The 19,340-nt window shown below is 51.1% G+C and overlaps 1 protein-coding gene across 4 annotated transcripts in view; it reads left to right on the top strand.

Moving 5' to 3' along the window:
- SIN3B (SIN3 transcription regulator family member B) overlaps positions 1-19,340 on the top strand; it is a 37,706-nt gene continuing 18,366 nt past the window's right edge. For 3 of the 4 annotated variants that reach the window (XM_061190283.1, XM_061190282.1, XM_061190286.1), the window contains exons 1-6: positions 1-116; positions 350-456; positions 570-623; positions 1,726-1,879; positions 8,826-9,026; positions 13,175-13,318. In XM_061190283.1, the coding sequence (XP_061046266.1) occupies positions 9-116; positions 350-456; positions 570-623; positions 1,726-1,879; positions 8,826-9,026; positions 13,175-13,318 (768 nt within the window). In that variant the 5' untranslated portion in view covers positions 1-8. The remainder of the gene's footprint in view (positions 117-349; positions 457-569; positions 624-1,725; positions 1,880-8,825; positions 9,027-13,174; positions 13,319-19,340) is intronic. The other variant, XM_061190285.1, reaches the window with a different exon arrangement.

Below are 19,340 nucleotides of genomic sequence, written 5' to 3'. Positions count from 1 at the left end.
CTTCCAACATGGCGCACGCTGGCGGCGGCGGCGGCGGTGGCCCCGCGGGCCGGGGGCTGAGCGGCGCCCGCTGGGGTCGCTCGGGCTCTGCGGGCCACGAGAAGCTGCCGGTGCACGTAAGTGGTGGGCCAGCCCTCCCCGGGAGACCCCCGTCGTCCAGCCCCCGCAGGCCGACGCCCCCCATCGGGCCCCGCCCGGACTTCGGCCTCCCCTCCGCGCGGCCCCGGCCCCCCGACTCCTCACCTCCGCCCCTCGGATGCCCGGCCCGTGCCCCTCCCGCCAGGGACCGCCGCTCCCGTCCCCTCCTCCGCCGACCGCGGCCCACCTGGACCCTCCCCGCTCCCCTCAGGTGGAGGACGCCCTCACCTACCTGGACCAGGTGAAGATCCGCTTCGGCAGCGACCCTGCCACTTACAATGGTTTCCTGGAGATCATGAAGGAGTTCAAAAGCCAGAGGTACCAGCGGGGCCCCTACCCATCCCGGGGGGCCACCCTGGGCCTCAGTCTGCCTGAGCGGGGTGGGAGCCCCCAACCCCGGCTGCCCCTCAACAGGGTGACCCCTTGTGCAGGTTGTCGAACTTCTGGGAGCCTCAGTTCCTTCTTGCAAAAAACGAGACGGAAAGGTACCCCCTTGTGGAGCTGTTGCGGGGATTCCTGGAACGAGGGCAGTGATGGGGTGCGGCGAGTGAGGCAGTCGAGCAAGCACAGAGTCGGATCCTGTCTTTACTCAAAATGTTGATTTTTTAAAAGAATTTTGTTCGTTGGGGATTTTTAAAAATTATTTTAGATTTTTTTTTCAAGCACTGCATGAAAATGTTATTTATCTTGATTGTCGAATGTTTTCACACTCTCTTAAATCTTATCCCCAAGGTGAGTGCCTCACTTGCCTCACCCCAGTGCCAGGCCTGCTTGGAAATAATGAGCATAAAATGCTTAGTAAGGAACCTGGTACTTAGAAGACGTTTAAAACACATTAGCTGTATTCATAGGCACAGAATCAGGAGGGTTAGAGATAGACGGGGGACCTCCCAATGGATAGTGAGCTTGTTTGACAGGGGCTCGCTGAGGCTTAGAGTGGGCCAGGGGTTTGCCCAGATCCACCTTAGGAGCAGGGACGGGACCAGAACTCGGTCCTTCTGACTTAGATTCTCAAGTGTCACATCCCCACTGTGCTGCTTTCCCCTCTGAGGAAATATGGCAGGGCCTGCCTGGTTTCCTTCCACAACCATGATGCTAAGACCTTGGCCCTGACTGCAGCCCTAAGGGAGACCCTATCTCTCCCCTCAGATTCTTAGCAGCTTTCATACTTGCCGGGCATTTATACATTATAGTCACTTGCTGGGAACAGCTCCTGTGTCATAGTCTCCCTAATTCATATGAAATGAATCTGTTTCCCATTTAGAGGGCTTTAACCTTCTGTTACTTCTTGGAGCCCAGGACTTGCAGCTGGCTGTCCTGACATTTTCAGAACCTAGCACATGTGCTTGCAGTGTTTCGGGAGCCGTGCTGTGTACATATTCTGTGGGTTTTGCCAGGAAGGCACAGGGAGCCCAGGCCCGGTTGCCTTGGCAGTGGATCACTGTGGGCAGAATCACGCCAGTCACATTTGAGGGTGCTTCATTGTCTGTTGAGGAGCTCATGCCATGGCACGGGTAAGGGAGGAGTCGATTCTGCCTTCAGTTTGCTTCCCGAGACGCTTCTGCCCACTCTCATTCTTCGTTCCAGCATCGATACTCCTGGAGTCATCCGACGAGTGTCGCAGCTCTTCCACGAACACCCTGACCTGATTGTTGGATTCAACGCTTTCCTTCCTCTCGGGTACAGAATAGACATTCCCAAGAACGGCAAGTTAAACATACAGTCGCCTCTGTCGAGCCAGGTATGCCGCTGCAGTGGTTTGAGTGATCTGGCCTTAGCACAGCCCACCGTGGTACTCAGGTACTCAGGCCGGACAGCGTAGCGCATGTATTTCACTGCTGGAAAGCTGGTGAAGAGCCGATCTTTTTCTTAAAATGCTCCTAGCAGAAATCAAAATAGATTGAAACACCTACATAGGCAGCCTCTGCATCCCAAATTGATCCGTTTGGCGGATTTAAATCAAGAGCGGATGTGTCTATGTGTGTCAGGGAGGCATTCTCCTGACACAGTTGTACGTCCAGTCAAAATAATCGCATCCACAGTCACGGAGGTCTTGGTTTGAGGCTCTCCCTGTGAGCGCACTAGGCAGGCCACACTTATACCTGGGCCTGTGGTCCCTCTGATCACCCTCAGTGCCACCCACAAAATAAAGCGGTGGAGATGCATGTGTGACTAGCCACGTTTATTGTTGCTGTGCTTCACTCACCTGCCAACAGGATCATTGACTGAGCTCAGGCTTGTGGCTTTGGTTCCTTCTTTCTCGAGTGACAGGTTGCTGCCTCTTCTATCTATGCACTCCCTTCTTGTGTTTGCTCACCAGATCCCCTGAGAAAAAGAAAGCCTGTTTGAGCTTTACTTTTATAAGGTAACGGTTGTCTTTTTCTCTCCTCGGCCCTGTTGCCATTTAGGGCATAACCCTTTGCTACGGGGGTGCTGTCCAGGGCATTGTGGGGTGTTCAGCCGCATCCCTGGCCTCCACCCACTAGACCCTCACCCAGTCAAGACAGCCAAAAATGTCTCTAGACATAGCCAAGTGTCTCCTGGGAGCAAAAATCACAGCATTGAGAAGTGCTGGTGTAAGTGAACCAGCTCTTTCAACCTCCTCCATCTCTGCCCCAGGGGTTTTTGCAGGGAAGGCAAAAATCTACTCTGGATGCATTTTGTAGGTTTCTCCTCTGATGATAAAGGAGATTGCAGTTTCCTATCAATTAGGGAGTCAGGATATGAAAAGAGAGCTGTGAGAGGCAATGTGGCAGTGGCTGGTCCCTCTCCGAGGGGGGCTGGCACATAAATTCTGCCTTTTCTCTACACAAGGCAACCTCCACCATCAGCACATTGTCTCATTAAAGCCGAGGAGTGCACCTCAGTTTTAAAAAGGAACTTGGAAGCCTTCGGCCACTGAATTCCAAAAGCTTCCATTTCATGTTTGCAAATGGAGCCCCGGGATCCAGAGGTAGCGCTCCTTCCTCCAGATGATAAAAGCCTTAGCGGAGATTAATCTTCAGAACAGTTATGGCTAGGGTAGAAAAGCAAGCTCGTTTGCAGGAGTGTGTGCAGGAACACTTTGCTGAATCTGAAGCACTGCGTAAACACTGGGTGTCATTACCATCACTCGTTAAGAAAGAGCCGGAGTCCAAGACCTAAATTGCACTCCGCGTGTGGAATTCGCCTTCTCAAGCCCTGTCGGAGTAACTGCTCTTGGGGCTGGATCTCCACATGAGCCTCACCTTCCCTTAAGTAGCCAGAAGGCCCCTGCTGCTCCACACACAGCTTCGAGGACTACTGGCGAGATAAGGAGACCGGACCAGTCTTGTCTGCCCCTAGGCGGATTTCGTGACCGCAGGTCTATTAACTTGAAGACGGGCTTGATGAGAACTCTCCCTTGATAGCTGCCTACCAGGGCTTTATGGTCTTGCTGCAGCCTGGAAACAGCCATATGTAGGGCCCCTTCCTCAGGGGGAGAGGTACGTGCCCTTTGTTCCCTCGGGACACGTGCCGCCCACGTGGTTTCAGTCACATCCACGGACCTGCCATGTTTCCAGCCCTGCTTCACACCAGGCGCAAACGCAATGTCGTCTCAGCTTCCTAGAGTCCTTTTCGAATCCACGGTAGCCTGAGAACTTTATAGGGCTCCCTACTCGCCAGTGCCCTGGTGATTTTTTTAATTGGTTTTTCTAGCTTCACTATTTTGAAGTATAGCTCTCTGTGTGTGTGTGTGTGTGTGTGTGTGTGTGTGTGTGTGTTTTCCATTTTTCATCTCGTCATGTATCCTGTCAACTATAGACAAGGAGGGAATAGGTTCTTAGATACTGAGGAAGATGAATAAGTCTTAGCCTGTGGGGAGCCTTTTGCGCAGGGTTTCTCAGCCTTGGCACTGTTGCCACTGGGGCCAGATCATTCTTCCTTGTGGGGGCCATTCTGTGCTCTGTAGGGTGTTGAGCAGCATCCCCGGCCTCCACCCACCTGATACCAGTAGCGCCCCCTCCCCCAGTTTGACAACCTGAAATGTCTCTACACATTGCCACGTGTCCCCTGGGGGGCAGAATCGCCCCAGTTGAGAACACTAATCTAAGGGGAAGATAGACATGTGCCGTGATGTGGGAAGTGTGGCCAGAGAGGTGCCGGGGACGATGGCAGGAAGAACGTCCCCTTGCTGCAGCCGCAGCCTCCTGAATCAACATCTTTTTGGATCTGGTTGGCCTTAGTTGTAATGTCACCTCCTCAGAGAACCCTCCACTCCCATCCCCAAGTCATTTTCGCAGCACCCCGTTTTTGGTTTTTTTGGTTTGTTTTATTTATTTATTTATTTATTTATGGCTGTGTTGGGTCTTCGTTTCTGTGCGAGGGCTTTCTCTAGTTGCGGCGAGCGGGGGCCACTCTTCATCGCGGTGCGCGGGCCTCTCACTATCGCGGCCTCTCCTGTTGCGGAGCACAGGCTCCAGACGCGCAGGCTCAGTAGTTGTGGCTCACGGGCCTAGTTGCTCCGCGGCATGTGGGATCTTCCCAGACCAGGGCTCGAACCCGTGTCTCCTGCATTGGCAGGCAGATTCTCAATCACTGCGCCACCAGGGAAGCCCAGCACCCCGTTTTATATACTTCAAAATAACATAGCAAAGCTAAGAAATAAAAAATCCACTGTTTCTTGTTGGTTTGCCTTCCCTGGCAGACTGAGTCCTCCAGATTAGACAGGAGGACTACGTCTGTCTTGTTCACGACTGTCCCCGTTCCAGGACATCAGAGGGACGAGACACTGGATGTCGGTGGGAAAGTGATGGATCTTGGCTGCTGGGTCTTGTTCAGGATGGACCCTGCCTCTCGGGGCCGGCCCTCTTGTGCTTGGCTGGGATGACGGCTGCTTGGATGATAAGTAAAGAGATAAACCTTGAGGTGCAGCTTGTAATTTAGTGACCCCTTTACGTTCAAAGGGAAGCCGGCCGTCTTCCCTCCGGGAAGGGTCATTCGAAGTTCAGTCAGTTCCTGGGAGGTTGCCTCTCGTGTTTGTCTTAGTCACCCATGGAGCAGGTGTAGGCCACCTCCTCTGTGCCAGGCGCTGAGGTTTGTTCAGAGTCCTGGCTCTCAGGGCGCTTGCATGGTTGCGGTGGGGACTCAGGTGAGACACATACGGACAGATGTGAAATACAGGAGGGAGTTCAGTGCTGCAGGTGACAGACAGGGGCCAGGCCTGGGGAGGTGCCGTGGGCAGAGGCTGAGTGAGGGGAGCAGGAGCCATGCCTGTGTCCCCCCGGGGAGTCTTCCTGGTGGGGACATAGAGGCCTGAGGTGGGAACGAGTGGGTGTGCCTGAGAAACAGCCAGGAAGCTGGTGGGGTCAGAACCCGAAGCAGAGAGTGTAGGAGAGAGAGCCAGGAGCGTGGGAAGCCAGGGGAGAGTTCTGGAAAGGCTGCTGTGGCTGCTGTAACAGAAGTGGACTGAGGGGGCAAGAGCAGATCTGGGAGGCTAGGGAGGGGCGTGGGAACCAGTTGGAGTGGAGGGTGGTGTGGGCCAGGGGTGGGTGTCAGTGAAAGCGAGAAAAATCAGTGAGACCACCAGGGGTGATTCCGGGATGCCTGAGTCTCTGGGTGAAGGCAGCACCTGCTGGGATGACCAGTGGGAGTGGGCCGGGGGGCTCTTCTGTGTTGGGAAAGTCCATCGGAGGCATCTCTTAAATATCCAGGTGGGGCTGTATGTGGACACTCAGATGGGCAAGTCGGCCGTGTAGGGCGCTTATCAGTGTCTAGGAGGCGTTTCTAACTGTGCCTGGTTGAGGCCACCCACAGCAGGCAGAGAAGACAAAAGCCTGGATTGTTCTAGAAAGTTTAGACCAAGGGTTGGCAAACTGTGGCCCAGGGAACAAAGCCAGCTTATTTTTGTATGGCTGGTCATTTTTACATCTTTCAGATTACTTAAAAATTTTTTTTAAATTGTGGTGAAATTTACGTAACATAAAATTCATCATTATGACCATTTTAAAGTGTCCAGTTCAGTGGCTTTTAGTGTATTCACAATACCATGCAACCACCACTACTAATCCCAGAACGCTTCTATGATCCCAAAAAGAAACGGTACTTCCCAATTCTGCTCCCACCCAACCAGCCCCTGGCAACCACTAATCCATTTTCTGTCTCTGTAGAGTTTCCTGTTCAGGATACTTAATATAAATGGAATCATATACTATATGTCCTTTTGTGCCTGGGCTTCCTTCTCTCAGCATATTTTCGAGGTTCATCCATGTTATACCAGAGCATCATTCCTTTTTAAGGCTGTATAATATTCCACTGCAGGTAGGGACCGCATTTTGGTCATCCGTTCATCAGTTGATGGACAGACACGTAGGTTTTTTCTACCTTCTGGCGATTGTGAACACTGCTGCTATGAACATGCATGTACAAGGATTTGTTTGAACACCTGTCTTTGGTTCTGTTTGTGGATACCTAGGGGTGGAATTGCTCAGTCACCTGGTGACCATGTTTAACTTACTAAAGAATTGCCAGACTGTTTGCCACAGCAATTGCACCATTACTGTCTGGCCTTTGGCTGAGCCCCGGTCTCCAGGGGTGCTTCTCCCATCTTGTCACGGTGACTCACTCCAGGGAATTGGAAGAGGCACGTGGCGCTTGAAAATGCCCCCTCGCAATGGTGGGGAGGGAGCTCCCCACAGCCTCCTCTGAAGCAGACCTCGGCTCCGAGGCTGCTCAAGGGCTGCTCCCTTCCCCCCTGCCCCTGTCCAACTCCTTCCAGCTCCTTCTGCCACCAAGCCTGTGTACCATGACGGAACATGCGCGCAGACTTCTGTGAGCTTAAGCAAAGGTAATCAGGAACAGCGTCCCCAAAGTGTCATAGAACAAATTCTAGTGCTGGGGAGGAACAGTGCTTAGAGTTGTGAGTGCTCTGGATCTCTTGTGTCTGTTTTCCTCGGCTCAGGCTTCCTAGAGTTGCCTCTACACCCACTGTCATGGGCTGAATTGTGCCCCCACCCCACCCCCAAATTCATATCTTGAAGTTCTAACCCTCAGTATCTCAGAATGTGACTGTGTTTGGAGATGGGGCCTTTACAGAGATAATTTAGGCAAAATGAGGCCATTAGGATGGACCTCAATCCAGTCTGACTGGTGTGCTTATAAGGAGAGGAAATTAGGACACAAGGAAAGACCCCAGGGATATGTGTGCACAGAGGAACGACCCTGTGAGGACACAGCGAGAAGACACCCATCTACCAGCCAAGAGGCCTCAGGAGATACCAACCCTGCTGGCACCTTGATCTTGGACTTCCAGCCTCCAGAACTTCAAGGAAATAAACGTCTGTTGCTGAAGCTGCCCAGTCTGTGGTATTTGTTGTGGCAGCCCCAGCGCACTAGTAGACCCACTCAGGTGCCGGCGGGTGTGCCTGGCAGAGGTGTCTGTTGTGATGACAGTTATGCAGCGCTGGGCAGCAGTGTGCCCGGCGTCCCCTGGAGTCTAGGGTCAGATGTGGGTGCCACAGGCAGTGCCGGGTGCCACAGGCAGTGCCAGGCGCCACAGGGGATTTTTTCCTTCATCGGTCCATCTGATCATCCCCAACAGTGGATGAAGCCCACTTTGTTCCAAGCACTGTTCCAGGCACTGAGGATATAGCATTGACCAAAATAGAATCCCTGCCCTCCTGGAGTTTGCCTTCTGATCAGGGCTGGAGAGACAATAAAATAAGTAAAATATGTTTCCTGTAGGAAGGTGATATGTGCTGTGGAGAAAAATAGAGCAAGAAAGGGGCTCAGAGTGCTGGGAGATGAGTCATTTTATTTTGGTGCAGGATGGTTCTGGAAGACTCGCTGAAAGGTGGTGTGTTAGCAAAGACCTAAAGCTGAACCAGAAGGATCCCAGCCTGCCCGAGACCCAGTTGGGGACCTGCAGGATGCCAAGGGTTGCTCCCGACAGCCCAGCCGTGGTCAGTGGCAGAGGGAGGCCGTCCTCAGGACCACACACAAAATTCCAGTTTAGAAGCATAAACATCACCTCCTTTGGGGGTGGTCCTGTCCCACTGTGAATTAGGATTCCGACTTCCCAGGAGAGAGACGTGTGTCTGTTTTTTATTGTTATTTGTACTGACAGAAAAGCACATCAATGGAGAGCACGCTTAATGACTGCTCAGGGCCCATCTCTCTTCTCTCAGGTGACTTGCCCCATGCCTAGCACCAAAAGTCCCACAGCCCTGGGCAACCTGGACAGTGGGCCCCCCTCACCTGCAGGGTCCCAGTCTCATGCCTGCTGACAGCAGGTGCTTTCACACCTGAAAACAGTCTTGCTGACATGGGCTGGCCAGAGGTGTGGGAAGACTTTACTCTGCTCCAAAAAGGATTAAACAATCCACTCTTTGTAAATCTCTCCCGAATGCTAATTTCTCAAAGTGTATAGCCTCTCAGGTTCATGTTCTTTGAATCTGTTGGAAGGATCAGGCAGAGGTGAGTTCGTGAGACCCTCCCAGGAACGCTCAGGCACTCAGAATGCCAAGGTGGGGTTTCTCTGTGTCTGGGCACCCCCTCCCTGCTTCTCTCTCTCCAGGCCCCCAGAAGTAACCTTTTTCTGCGTCAACGTAAAAAACTTGGCTCTGTGCTAAGTTTTGCCTGTTCTTGCACAGAGTGGCTCAGTCTGGTGTTTCTCACAATCTGTTCCCGGTGTCGGGCCCAGCAATAACTCACTGTCGTACTGTTGTCAGGAGAATTCGCACAACCACAGCGACTGTGCAGAGAACGTCAAGCAGCAGATGCTATATAAGGAGGACAAACCCCAGGTGCCCTTGGAGTCAGATTCCGTGGAATTCAACAACGCCATCAGCTACGTGAACAAGATTAAGACCCGCTTTCTAGATCACCCAGAAATCTACAGGTCATTCCTGGAGATACTGCACACTTACCAGGTAAGAAGCCGTAGGTCACGCTTCTTTGTGGGTGTTTGTGGCATCATCCAGTATCAGGTGCATTGGAAACATTCAGATTTTCTAATCTGAATTCATGAAATCCTGGAAAATTCTGATTAGCTCTTTTTTTTAGCATTAATTTTTTTTTTTTTTTTTTTTACTGTGGTAAAATATATATAAATACAAAACTTAACCAACTTTAGGTGTACCGTTCAGTGGCATGAAGTACATTCACATTGTTGCGCAGCCATCTCCAGAACTTTTTCATCTTCCCAACCTGAAGCTCTGTCCCCATGAAACACCAACTGCCCCTTCCTCTTTCCCCCAGCTCCTGGCGCCCACCCTTCTATTAGTACTTTCTGTCTCTATGAATCTGACTCCGATAGGGACCTCCTAGGAGTGGAATTGTACAGTATTTGTCCTCTGTGCCTGGCTTGTGTCACTTAGCGTAATGCCCTCAAGGTCCATCTGTACCGTAGCATGTGTCAGAATGCCCTTGTTTTTAAGGCTGAGAAATATTCCATTGTATGGCTACACCTTATTTTCTTTATCCATTCATCCATCAGCAGACACTTGGGTTGCTCCCACATTCTGGCTATTGTGAATAACGCTGCTGTGAACATGGGTGTACCTGTTGGAGTTCTATTTAGGTTTGATTTTGATTTGCCCCTTGAGGCACCTCTGCACCCTCAATAGGAAGCACACATTAGAGGATTAAAGAAGAACCCAAGAAGATAGTTTTCTTTTTATAAGATGGCTTAGTTATTGTTTAGACAATAGAACTACCCTTTATTTATGCTGATTACAACGGGGCTTTGTGCCAGGTGCTGGGTCGACAGGGATGAATAGTTGCTGTTGCTTGGGAGTTCAGTTTAGAGGTGGAAGAAACTTGGAAACGATTAAGGTGCACGAGAAGGACTGCGTGTAGGAGAGGTGTGTCAGGGTTGAGGGCTGCTGAGCCCAGAGCGGGTTACGGAGAGGATGCTCAGGTTGAATCTTGGCAAATCAGTCAGAACCATCAGGCGAAAGGTGGACTCTCGGTGCTGGGAATGGCCTGTGCAAAGGCCCAGGGGCCAGAACAGGCAGCTGGCTTCAGGGGACTTAGCAGGAAGTGCAGGCAGGCGGGTGGCAAGGGACATCGGTGTCATGCAAGGAGTTCGGACGTCATCCTCACCCAGACATGGAGTTTCTGATGTCTTTTATTTTTCTAAGCAGCAGAACCCACTTTTAAAAATGAAATCTTCTGCACAATCTTGATAAGTGAAATAAAAACATGGGATTCTTTTTAGCATAAATGTTTAGGATCAGATTGATAGCATTTGCTCCCTGTAAACCCACTGGAACCGTTTCAATACTCTAAACATTTGTGGGCAGTGGTGCCAGTGACATGCTTGGTCCTGTCAGCTTCACGTCCAGTGTCTGCACGGTCCTTGTACGGCATTGAGAACTTCCTGCTTCTCACGGATAAGTGGTTGCAAGTGGCAGCTGTGAACAGTAGTCTGTGGGGAGGGGTGATGTTGTGATCATGGGGGTTTATGGGCTCTTCACAGATTCCGTGGGGTCACCATATCTCAGGGGCTGGAAGGATCGTTAGAGGGAAGGCCGGCAGGTATCTGTTGTGTTGATGGGAATCGGGGGGGGGTGCGGGGGGATGGGATGGGTTTGTTGGCACGTAGAGAAGTTAAACTGACTTATCCAAGGTCCTAGCGAAGGGCCACAGGTCGATTTGGAGAAAACATGAGGAAGGAAGTACGGCTCAGTATTCCCCAGCCAGAGCCACGGGGAGTTGGTTGGAAATGCAAGCTGCCTGGGCCTCCCCTCAGAGTTGCCACCCCAGGTCCTGCCCAGCATCTGCTTTTTGAACAAGCTCCCTGGCGACTCTCAGGTTGTCTGTTTCTTCAAAAGGAGCTTGAAATCTGAATTTCTGTGTGAGTTCTTCCTGATTTTCGAACATTGATGCGGATTTTTAAAAGACACTGTGAGGCCAAAGCAGCAGCTCTAGGGCCACACGTTACTGTTTTTTATCTCTGTTGGGCCTCAAGTCAGACCTTAGCTGTGCCCCCTGCCCCCTCAGAGCCCTTCCCCTCACCTCCCTGAACCTCGGGGTTCTAACCCATAAAATGGCTATAGCGCTGGTGGTGCTGATCCCGATTAAATGTGGTTCTCCGAGGTCACTGATGCAAGCACAGTGCTTGCCTCAGGTCAGCCGTGGGCAGCTGTTTCCTTTATACAACTTCGAACATATGTCGTGTGCCTGGATGAGCACAGCCAGTTCTGCCCTGACGTCCCCCAAAATGACCGTGCTTTGCAAATAAATGCTCACCAACCACAGGTCTTATGGGAAAACGGGGTCAGGGCATGAGACTCAAAAACTGTGTCAGCAACACATTAAAAAAAGATAGGCATCTACTAGAAACCGGTAGCGCTGTTGTACGCGCATTAAATGGCTAAGCATGATGTGAATATTGCAGCACATCCGGCACTTGACCTTGGAAAAGACCTGAGTGTCATGTGTAGACGTGGGTGTGAAAAGGTTGCAGCCTGCGGGTCACTGTGAGGTACCAGGAGGAGGTTTCCTAAAATGGGACGGGTTGTCCCCCCCTGGTTGTCACCCCAGAGGGGGGGTCAGGCAGAGTGGCTCCTAGCAGCTGAGGGAGCGATGTTGGGGGCGTGTGTATGTCGGGGGTCGTGTATTACCAGGTGGCTTGGCTCAGCCGGGTGCACTTTTCCACATTCACCCCATGTTGCTCCTGGACAAAATCCTGCCTCAGCAAATGCAGAATCCATACCACGCTCAAATCATTCCCTAGTCCGTGTCCCAAACGGATTTGTGTTCAAAACAGGTGTTAGAGCAAAACTGACTCTCTCTGCAGGAAAATTCCCATGAGGTGCGTCCCTAGGTCAGAGGGTGTGCGCTCAGCACATGATCATAGATGGCGCCAGGCTTCCCTCTGCCGGTGGCACCAATCTTCCTTTCCGCCGTGTAATGAGAGCGCCCAGTTCCCCACACCCTCATCAGAAATCACCAGTCCTTATGCAATCGGATGAGCAAAAATGCTGCGACGCTGTTTTAACTTGTATTTCTTCAAACGTCACTCAGTCTGATCACTGTTTCATCTGTATAGGGATGATTTGTATTTATTCTCTGAGCTGAATGGTCTTTGCCTGTTTTTTTCTTTGGCCTTCAAGTGTCCCGGTAACTTTGGTCAGGAGAGGGTGGAGGCAGTTTTTTCTCCCCGCAAACGGATGCTCCGTGTGCCAGGATTGGAAAGTAGCTTTCCTCAGGGTACATAGGGCCGAGAGGGGAGGGCGTGCAAAGGGCTCCCCATTCCTTGTCTCTTCCCCCTTTGCAGCTGTGGAGGGGGGATGTCGAAGGCCTGCTGCTGTGCGCTCTGGGAGGGCCTGACACCAGCGCCTCGTGCTCTGTCACGTTCCTGGGTGTAAAGTTGACAGGGACTAACTTCTGATGGCCGACTTGAGTTGTGTTCGCTGCTTCCTGCCCTGCCGACCTGGGTCCCGTCTGGTCCCCATCTTGTTGCTTTAAGCTCCAGGTCAAGCCATCTTCCTTCCAGAGTCTTAGTGACTCTGGGGGAACAGGTCCTTTGAGCTCTAAGTCCCTTCCCTTCCTTCTTCACCCTCTGCCCCTTCCAGACCCAGAGCTAGCTCCTCAGTCCCCTGCCCAGCAGAATGAGTCCCCTTGACCTTGGGAGGACCGTGGGTTCGCCACTGACCTTGCACTTCCCCAGCCTCTGCTCGAGGGTGCTTGAGGGCTGGGGTCAGGTCCTTCCATGACCGTCCGCTCCCACATCCCCTCTGCACTCCCAGCACAGGCCCCATCCATGGCCGGGGTTCAGGCCGCGTTGTGCAGCAGGGTCAAGACTCAAGGCTGTTCTCCAGAGCAGGGGGTGGTGGGGGGGAGTGGTTGGGGGAAGGGGGTGGGGAGTGGTTAGGGGACACCCGGAGGTGTCAGCAGGGCAGCGGGCTGGGCCCCCTCTCCTGGTGGCAGCAGTCGTGGGCTCTGCCAGCCAGTTCTGTTTCGTGAGTCATCCCTCTGTCTCCTCCACAGTGGGATGCCTGAATGTCACAGCCTAGGGTGCCTCCTGGTTCCTTGGCTAACGACTCGTTTTCCCTTCCCTGAAAATCGGCAGAAGGAGCAGCTGAGCACGAAGGGCCGTCCATTCCGAGGCATGTCTGAAGAGGAGGTGTTCACCGAGGTGGCCAACCTCTTCCGCGGCCAGGAGGACCTGCTCTCCGAGTTTGGACAGTTCCTGCCCGAAGCCAAGCGGTCCCTGGTGAGTACAGAGCACCGATGCCAGTCTGGGGCTGCGTTCTCAGCAGCCGGAACCCCCTGCCAGTGCAGCCCCCAGGCCAGGCCAGGTTTATCCACTCCCCAGACACACTGGGTTCCCTCAGAAGCCACAGCCGGCGCAGACACCCACGGGCCCCCAGTGCAGGCGCCACCTCCACGGTGAGTGGCGCAGATCCTCAAAAGGGCTTCTCTGGACAGACAGCAGCCAGGTGGTGAGGGCTGGTTTGGGAGGCAGAGCGTCCTCCCATGGAGACCTGCCTGTAACCAGGTCCTTGTGGGGAGGTGCGGGAGGGGTCAGGCTCACTGCCTACGCCCCTGGAGGCACTGGGTGGGCTGAGGCTTGGCAGTGACTCGGGGTGGGAGTGCAGAGAGCTGATAGCGGAGGAGGGGCCTGGGATGGGGAGGTTGGGGGCGCAGACTGCACTGTCAGCCTTTCTCCCTTTGCTGTGGACTGAGGCCTGCTGACCTGCCCTTTCCATTTCCTCTTTTTCTTTTTTTTTTCCTATGAACTTATGGCTTTTTAAAAAAAAAAAAATTGAAGGAAAATTCACGTAACGTAAAACTCACCATTTTAAAATGTACATTTCAGTAGCATTTAGAATATTTAAAATGTGCAGCCATCACCCCTCTCTAGTTTTCAGAACATTCCCATCACTCCAAAAGGAGACCCGTCCCCATTAGCAGTCACTCCCCATCCCCCCCTCCCTAGATTCTGGCAACCGCCAATCTGCTTTCTGTCTCTATGGATTTACCTGTTCGGACATTTCATATAGATGGAATCATACAACATGTGGCCTTTGGTTGGTGTCTGGCTTCTTTCACTCAGCATCATGATTTTAAGGTTCATCCATGATGTAGCATGTGTCAGAACTTCATCCCTTCTATGGCTAAATAATAATTCCATTGTGTGGATGGACCACATTTTGTTCATCCATTCATCCATCAGTGGACACTTGGGTTGTTGCCACCTTTCAGTCATTGTGAATCGTGCTGTGAACACGCATGTACAAGTTTTTGTTTGAACACCTGCTTTCAGTTATCTTCCATCTCTGCCTAGGAGTGGAGTTGCTGACTCATGTGGTAACTCTGTCTAACTTTTGAGGAACTGCCAAACTGTTTTCCACGGTAGCTGGACCATTTTACGTTCTCACTAGCAATATACCAGGGTTTCAGTTTTCCACATCATCACCAATGCTTGAGGTTTTCCTTTTTTAAAAAAATTTATAGCCTTTGTAGTTGTTGTGAAATAGTATCTTATTATGGTTTTGATTTGCATTTCCCTGCTGACTAATGATATTGGGCATTTCATGTGCTCATTGGCCATCTGTTTATCTTCTTTGGAGAAATGTCTATTTAAGTACTTTGCACCTTTTTTTGTCTCTGTTGCTGGGTTGTAAGAGTTCTTTATATGTTCTTGACATTAGTCCCTTATCAAATATTTTCCTCTATTCTGTAGGTTGTCTTTTCACTTTCTTGTTAGTGTTGATGCACATCAGTTTTAAATTTTGGTCAAGTCCAATTACCTATTTTTTCTTTTGTTGCTCATGTTTTCAGTGTCAAATCTCAGAATCCATTGCTAGTTCTGAGGTCATGAAGGTTTACCTAAAGTTTTCTTTTAATACTTGTATAGTGTTAGCTCTTGTATTCAGGTTGGTGATCCATTTTGAGTTAATGTTTGTATATGGTGAGGTAGGGGTCCAACTTCATTCTTTTACATGTGGCAATCCAGTTTGTTGAGGAAACTGTTCTCTTTCCATTGCATGGTTTTGGCACTCTTGTCAAAAATCAATTGACCATAGTTTTATGGGTTTATTTCTGGACTCAGTTCTAATCCATTGATCTCCATGTCTGCCCTTAGGCCAGCACCACACTGTCATGATTACTGTAGCTTTGTAGTAAGTTTGAAATCAGGAAGTGTGAGTCCCCAAACTTTGTTTTTTTTCAAGATTGTTTTGGCTAGTCAGGGGCCCCTTGCAATTTCATATGAATTTAAAGATTGGCTTTTCCACTCCAGCAACAAAGGCCGTTGGGATTTTGAAAATGATTGCATTGAATCTTTCAGCTGTTTGGGGGAGTATTGCCATCCTAACGAGATTAATCCACAAATACACAGCATTTTTCCATTTATTTAAGTCTTTAGTTTCTTTCAGCAGCGTTTCAAAGTTTTTTTTCATTGTGTAAGTCTTGCACCCCCTTGGTTAAATGTATTTCCAAATATTTTGTTCTTTTTGCTGTTGTAAATGGAATTGTTTTCTTAATTTCATTTTTGGATTATTCATTGCTCATGTATAGAAACACCACTGCTTTTTTGTGTTGATTTTGTATCCTGCAACTTTGCCGTATCCAGTTTATTAGCTTTGATCATTTTCGTGGGTTCCTTAGGATTTGCTAATAGAGATAGTTTTCTTTCTTCCTTTCCAATTTGGATGCCTTTTATTTCCTTTTTTGGCCTGATTGCTGTGATGGAGCTTCTAGTACTGTGCTGAATAGAAGTGGCGAGAGTCAGCATCCACATCTTGCTCCTGATATCAGAGGAAAAGCTTTCCACCTTGCACCATTGAGTGTGATGTGAGCTATGGGTTTTCCGTAAGCACCCTCGAGTTGAGGAAGCTCCTTCTATTCCTAGGTTGTTGAGTGTTCTCTTTCCTCTTTTTATTCTTCCTCTTTGCCCTTGATGACAACTTGGGGTGTGAGCACACAAGAGTCCACCCTTCCCACCTTCCTGTGTCACCACCGCCTCTCCCGGGTCTGCTTCTTGAATGAAGATGCAGGGGGGGCACAGGGCTGGGGGGCAGTGGGTCTTGAAGGAAGGGGCTCGGGGGTGATAGCAGTCTGAGTCTGGATGCTGTTCAAGACTCTTAGTCGATTGGGCAGACTTCCGGTGTGCAGGTCGGGGCTTGTCCCCGTGTTCCCGTCTCTGGGACACAGAGCACCATCCCTAAGAGGAGGTTCCACCCAGAAGCACTTCCTGACTCAGAGTCAGAGAAGCTCTGTGCCCATCCTTTGGGCTGAAAACAAGTCCAGGAGCTGTAACGTGTCCTGCCCACCCGCCCGGAGCCTTGGGTGTCCCGGGGGCCTGGACAGAGCCCCGTGAGCACACAGCCTGGGCCTCCTCGGGCTCTGGGTGCTGCAGGCAGGCTTGAGCCGGCCGTGTCACCTCCCAGGCCTCGTTGCCTTCTCTCTCACACGGGACTGACCGGCCCTCCTGCTCAGGTGGGGACTGAGCTGTTGTCCTTTAAGTGCTTCTCACGGGGCCTGGCTCATGCTCAGTGTTCCGGAAAGAGCAGCTGCGGTTGTGCTGGGAAAGTAGGCCTAGAATCCAGTCTGGTCGTCTCATCCCCTCCTCCCAGGGCCTCCCTCTGCATCTCCAGGACCAGCCAGCTGCCTAGCCTGCTGGAGGCTCTTGGGGGATACCGGGGGGGTGGGGGGGGGAGTGGTTGAAGGAAGCCCTTGTCTGGACTCCCCGGGGGCAGGGAGTTCACCTCTACACTGGGCCTCTCAGCCCGGCTGCCTCCTCACGGCCCCACCCCCGAGTCCGGCTTTCTCCTCTGAGTCCATTGTCTGCCCCGCGGATCTCTCTGAACTTCAGCATCCCTACTTGGTTTTTTTCTCCCTGTTCCCAAATAAGTGTCCTTTGCAGTCCTAGCACCATTCCCGTCTTCCTTCTCTGTATGCTCCTGCTCATCGAAGACCCCCTAACTGGCTCCGGGGGCCACGTGGCTGAGGAGCAGAGGGCTGTCACCACCTCCTTCCCGCTTCATGCCCTTCTTGTGTTGGCTTAGCCCGAGGTTGGGGGTGCTTGGGCCTCTGTGTCCCTGGAGCCCAAGCTGCATGCTGTCACCCGCTGTAAAGCCCTGTGCTGCTCCCTTGTACAGTTGGTGGATAGTTTTTGGGTCTCATCCTCTTGGATCTCGGCCTCAAATCTCAGCTCTGACCTTGGCGTTGGCAGCTTTTCCCCTGAACCCCATCCCCGCAGAGATGTGTGCACAGTGGCGCCCCTGGGTGGCCTTCCCAGGGTCATTGCTGTCAATGCTTCAGGGTCCAGGGGCAGCCCACCCTCATGGTCTCAGGGAAGAAAGGCCTGGCTCTGTCCCCGGCCAGCTTTTGCTGCTGCACAGCTCACATGAACTCTTTGCAGGCCTTGGTTCCTGAGTTATCATCTTGATGGGTCAGGGTTGGGGGTGAGTAGAGCCTCTTGTCCTCTGAGGGCTGTGGTCGCAGTGCCCCCTGGTGGACACAAGTTGGCATTTACCAAGTTGGACACTGACAAAGCCCACCCTAGAAAAATAAGCATTTCTCTCAGAAGAGCACCTGCCCACAGAGTTTCTTTAAATGGCATTTGTTATCAATTCAGCAGTGTTCTTTTTAAGTGTACATTGCATAATTAGAACTGTCTTGTACATTTTAAAAGATTTAATCAACTTTTAAAAATTACTAAAATGCTCATAATTTGTCATATAGAATGATCTTTTCATTAACTTTTAGATTTCTGTTAAAACTGCAGGAAAAAGAAACCAAAGGTGAAATTTGATATTGTCCTAATTAAACTCAATTGCTTCGCCTAGATCAGAGCTTAGCAAAGTTTTTCTATAAAGGGCCAGACAGTAAGTATCTTAGGCTTTGCGGACCAGACAGTCTCTGTGGCAAAGACTCAGCTCTGACGTGGTAGCGGGAAAGCAGCCACAGGCCCGTACGTCATCGAATGGGCATGGCTGTGTGCCAGCACAATTTTATTTACAAACGCAAGCCGAGCCAGTCCCTATGTGAATGGTCTTTGGGGGTCTTCTGCCTCAGGCATTTGCACATTGGGACATTTAACTGAAACAAAAGAACTGCCTGAACTGTTAGGGGAAGATCGGTGGTACTGAGCTTGCCTTCCCGCTGAGTGAGCTTAGCTGGGCGAGCAGTGGGTTACCCCCTTTCCTCCCAACCGCCCCCCCAAGTCCTACTCAGCACGTCATATCGTCACCTGTCCCCCTCCTTTAGGAATTGGTGTTTGCACCTGTTCTGGGATCTACAGCAAATACCGGTTGAGAATTATTCCACTTTAGGTTCTTGGAGTAGCCTTGGGTCTTCGGATAACTAATCCCTCCAAAGAAGCTTAATCCTCTAAGGGACAGGTTTTGCCTGTAGTTAAACAATAGGTCTTTATTATTATTATTATTATTATGAATATAAAAATAGTACATGTGCATGAGAAAAATCAAGCATTAGTGAGAGCATCAAGTATGAAAAGTTAACTTCCCTTTTTCCTAGCCTCAGTTTCCTCAGAGTTAAGTATTTACAAGTGTCTTATAGTATGTATCTTTCCAGAAATCTCCTCTGAATGTGCAAACAAATGTTTATCCTTTTAAAAAAGATGGCGTCCCATTTGTTCTGCCCCTAGGGGTTTTTTCTGTTTGTCATAACAGTGTATCAGGTATGCCTGTCCCTAGCAGTGACACAGTGGACACAGAGACACAGAGCTAACTCATAGCTGACAGTTGCCTCTGTTTGGTTTGGATGCACCACGACTTGTTCACCCAGCCCACGCTTTGGGCTGACAGCACGCCGTTCACGTAGTGTCTCTGCGTATAGGCCCCATGGTGGGAGTGGGTGCAGGCAACGTGACTGTAGTGGCGGTGATTGCAGTGTGCCTCTCCAGCCCAGCCCTGAAGAAAAGCCATGGTCTGTTCACCTTCCCCCTCTGCCTGCTCTAACTTTCATACAGATGCAAATGCCGAATAGATCCTTCCAGAACCATTCTTCATAAATATTGCCAACACCCTGACCTGTTAATCAGTGCTTGGTGTAGAGCCTGGGAGGACTAGCAGTGAGCACCCCACCAAGTGATGACATTGCCCCCAAGATGCGTTTTCTCATTCATAGGAAAGAATACAAACTTGGCTGGAACCCCTCCTCCCCCGCCCCAGTGACCTGGCACCGTCAGCTGCTTCCTCTTGCTGCCAGGGCCTTGCACGTTGCTGGTCCTCTAGCCTGAAATTCTTTTCCTTTCTGTGGTGCGC

This window comes from Eubalaena glacialis, chromosome 4 (assembly GCF_028564815.1).
Source record: "Eubalaena glacialis isolate mEubGla1 chromosome 4, mEubGla1.1.hap2.+ XY, whole genome shotgun sequence".
In the NCBI taxonomy this organism is placed as follows: Eukaryota; Metazoa; Chordata; class Mammalia; order Artiodactyla; family Balaenidae; genus Eubalaena; species Eubalaena glacialis.
This window is presented reverse-complemented; position numbering and strand designations above follow the sequence as displayed.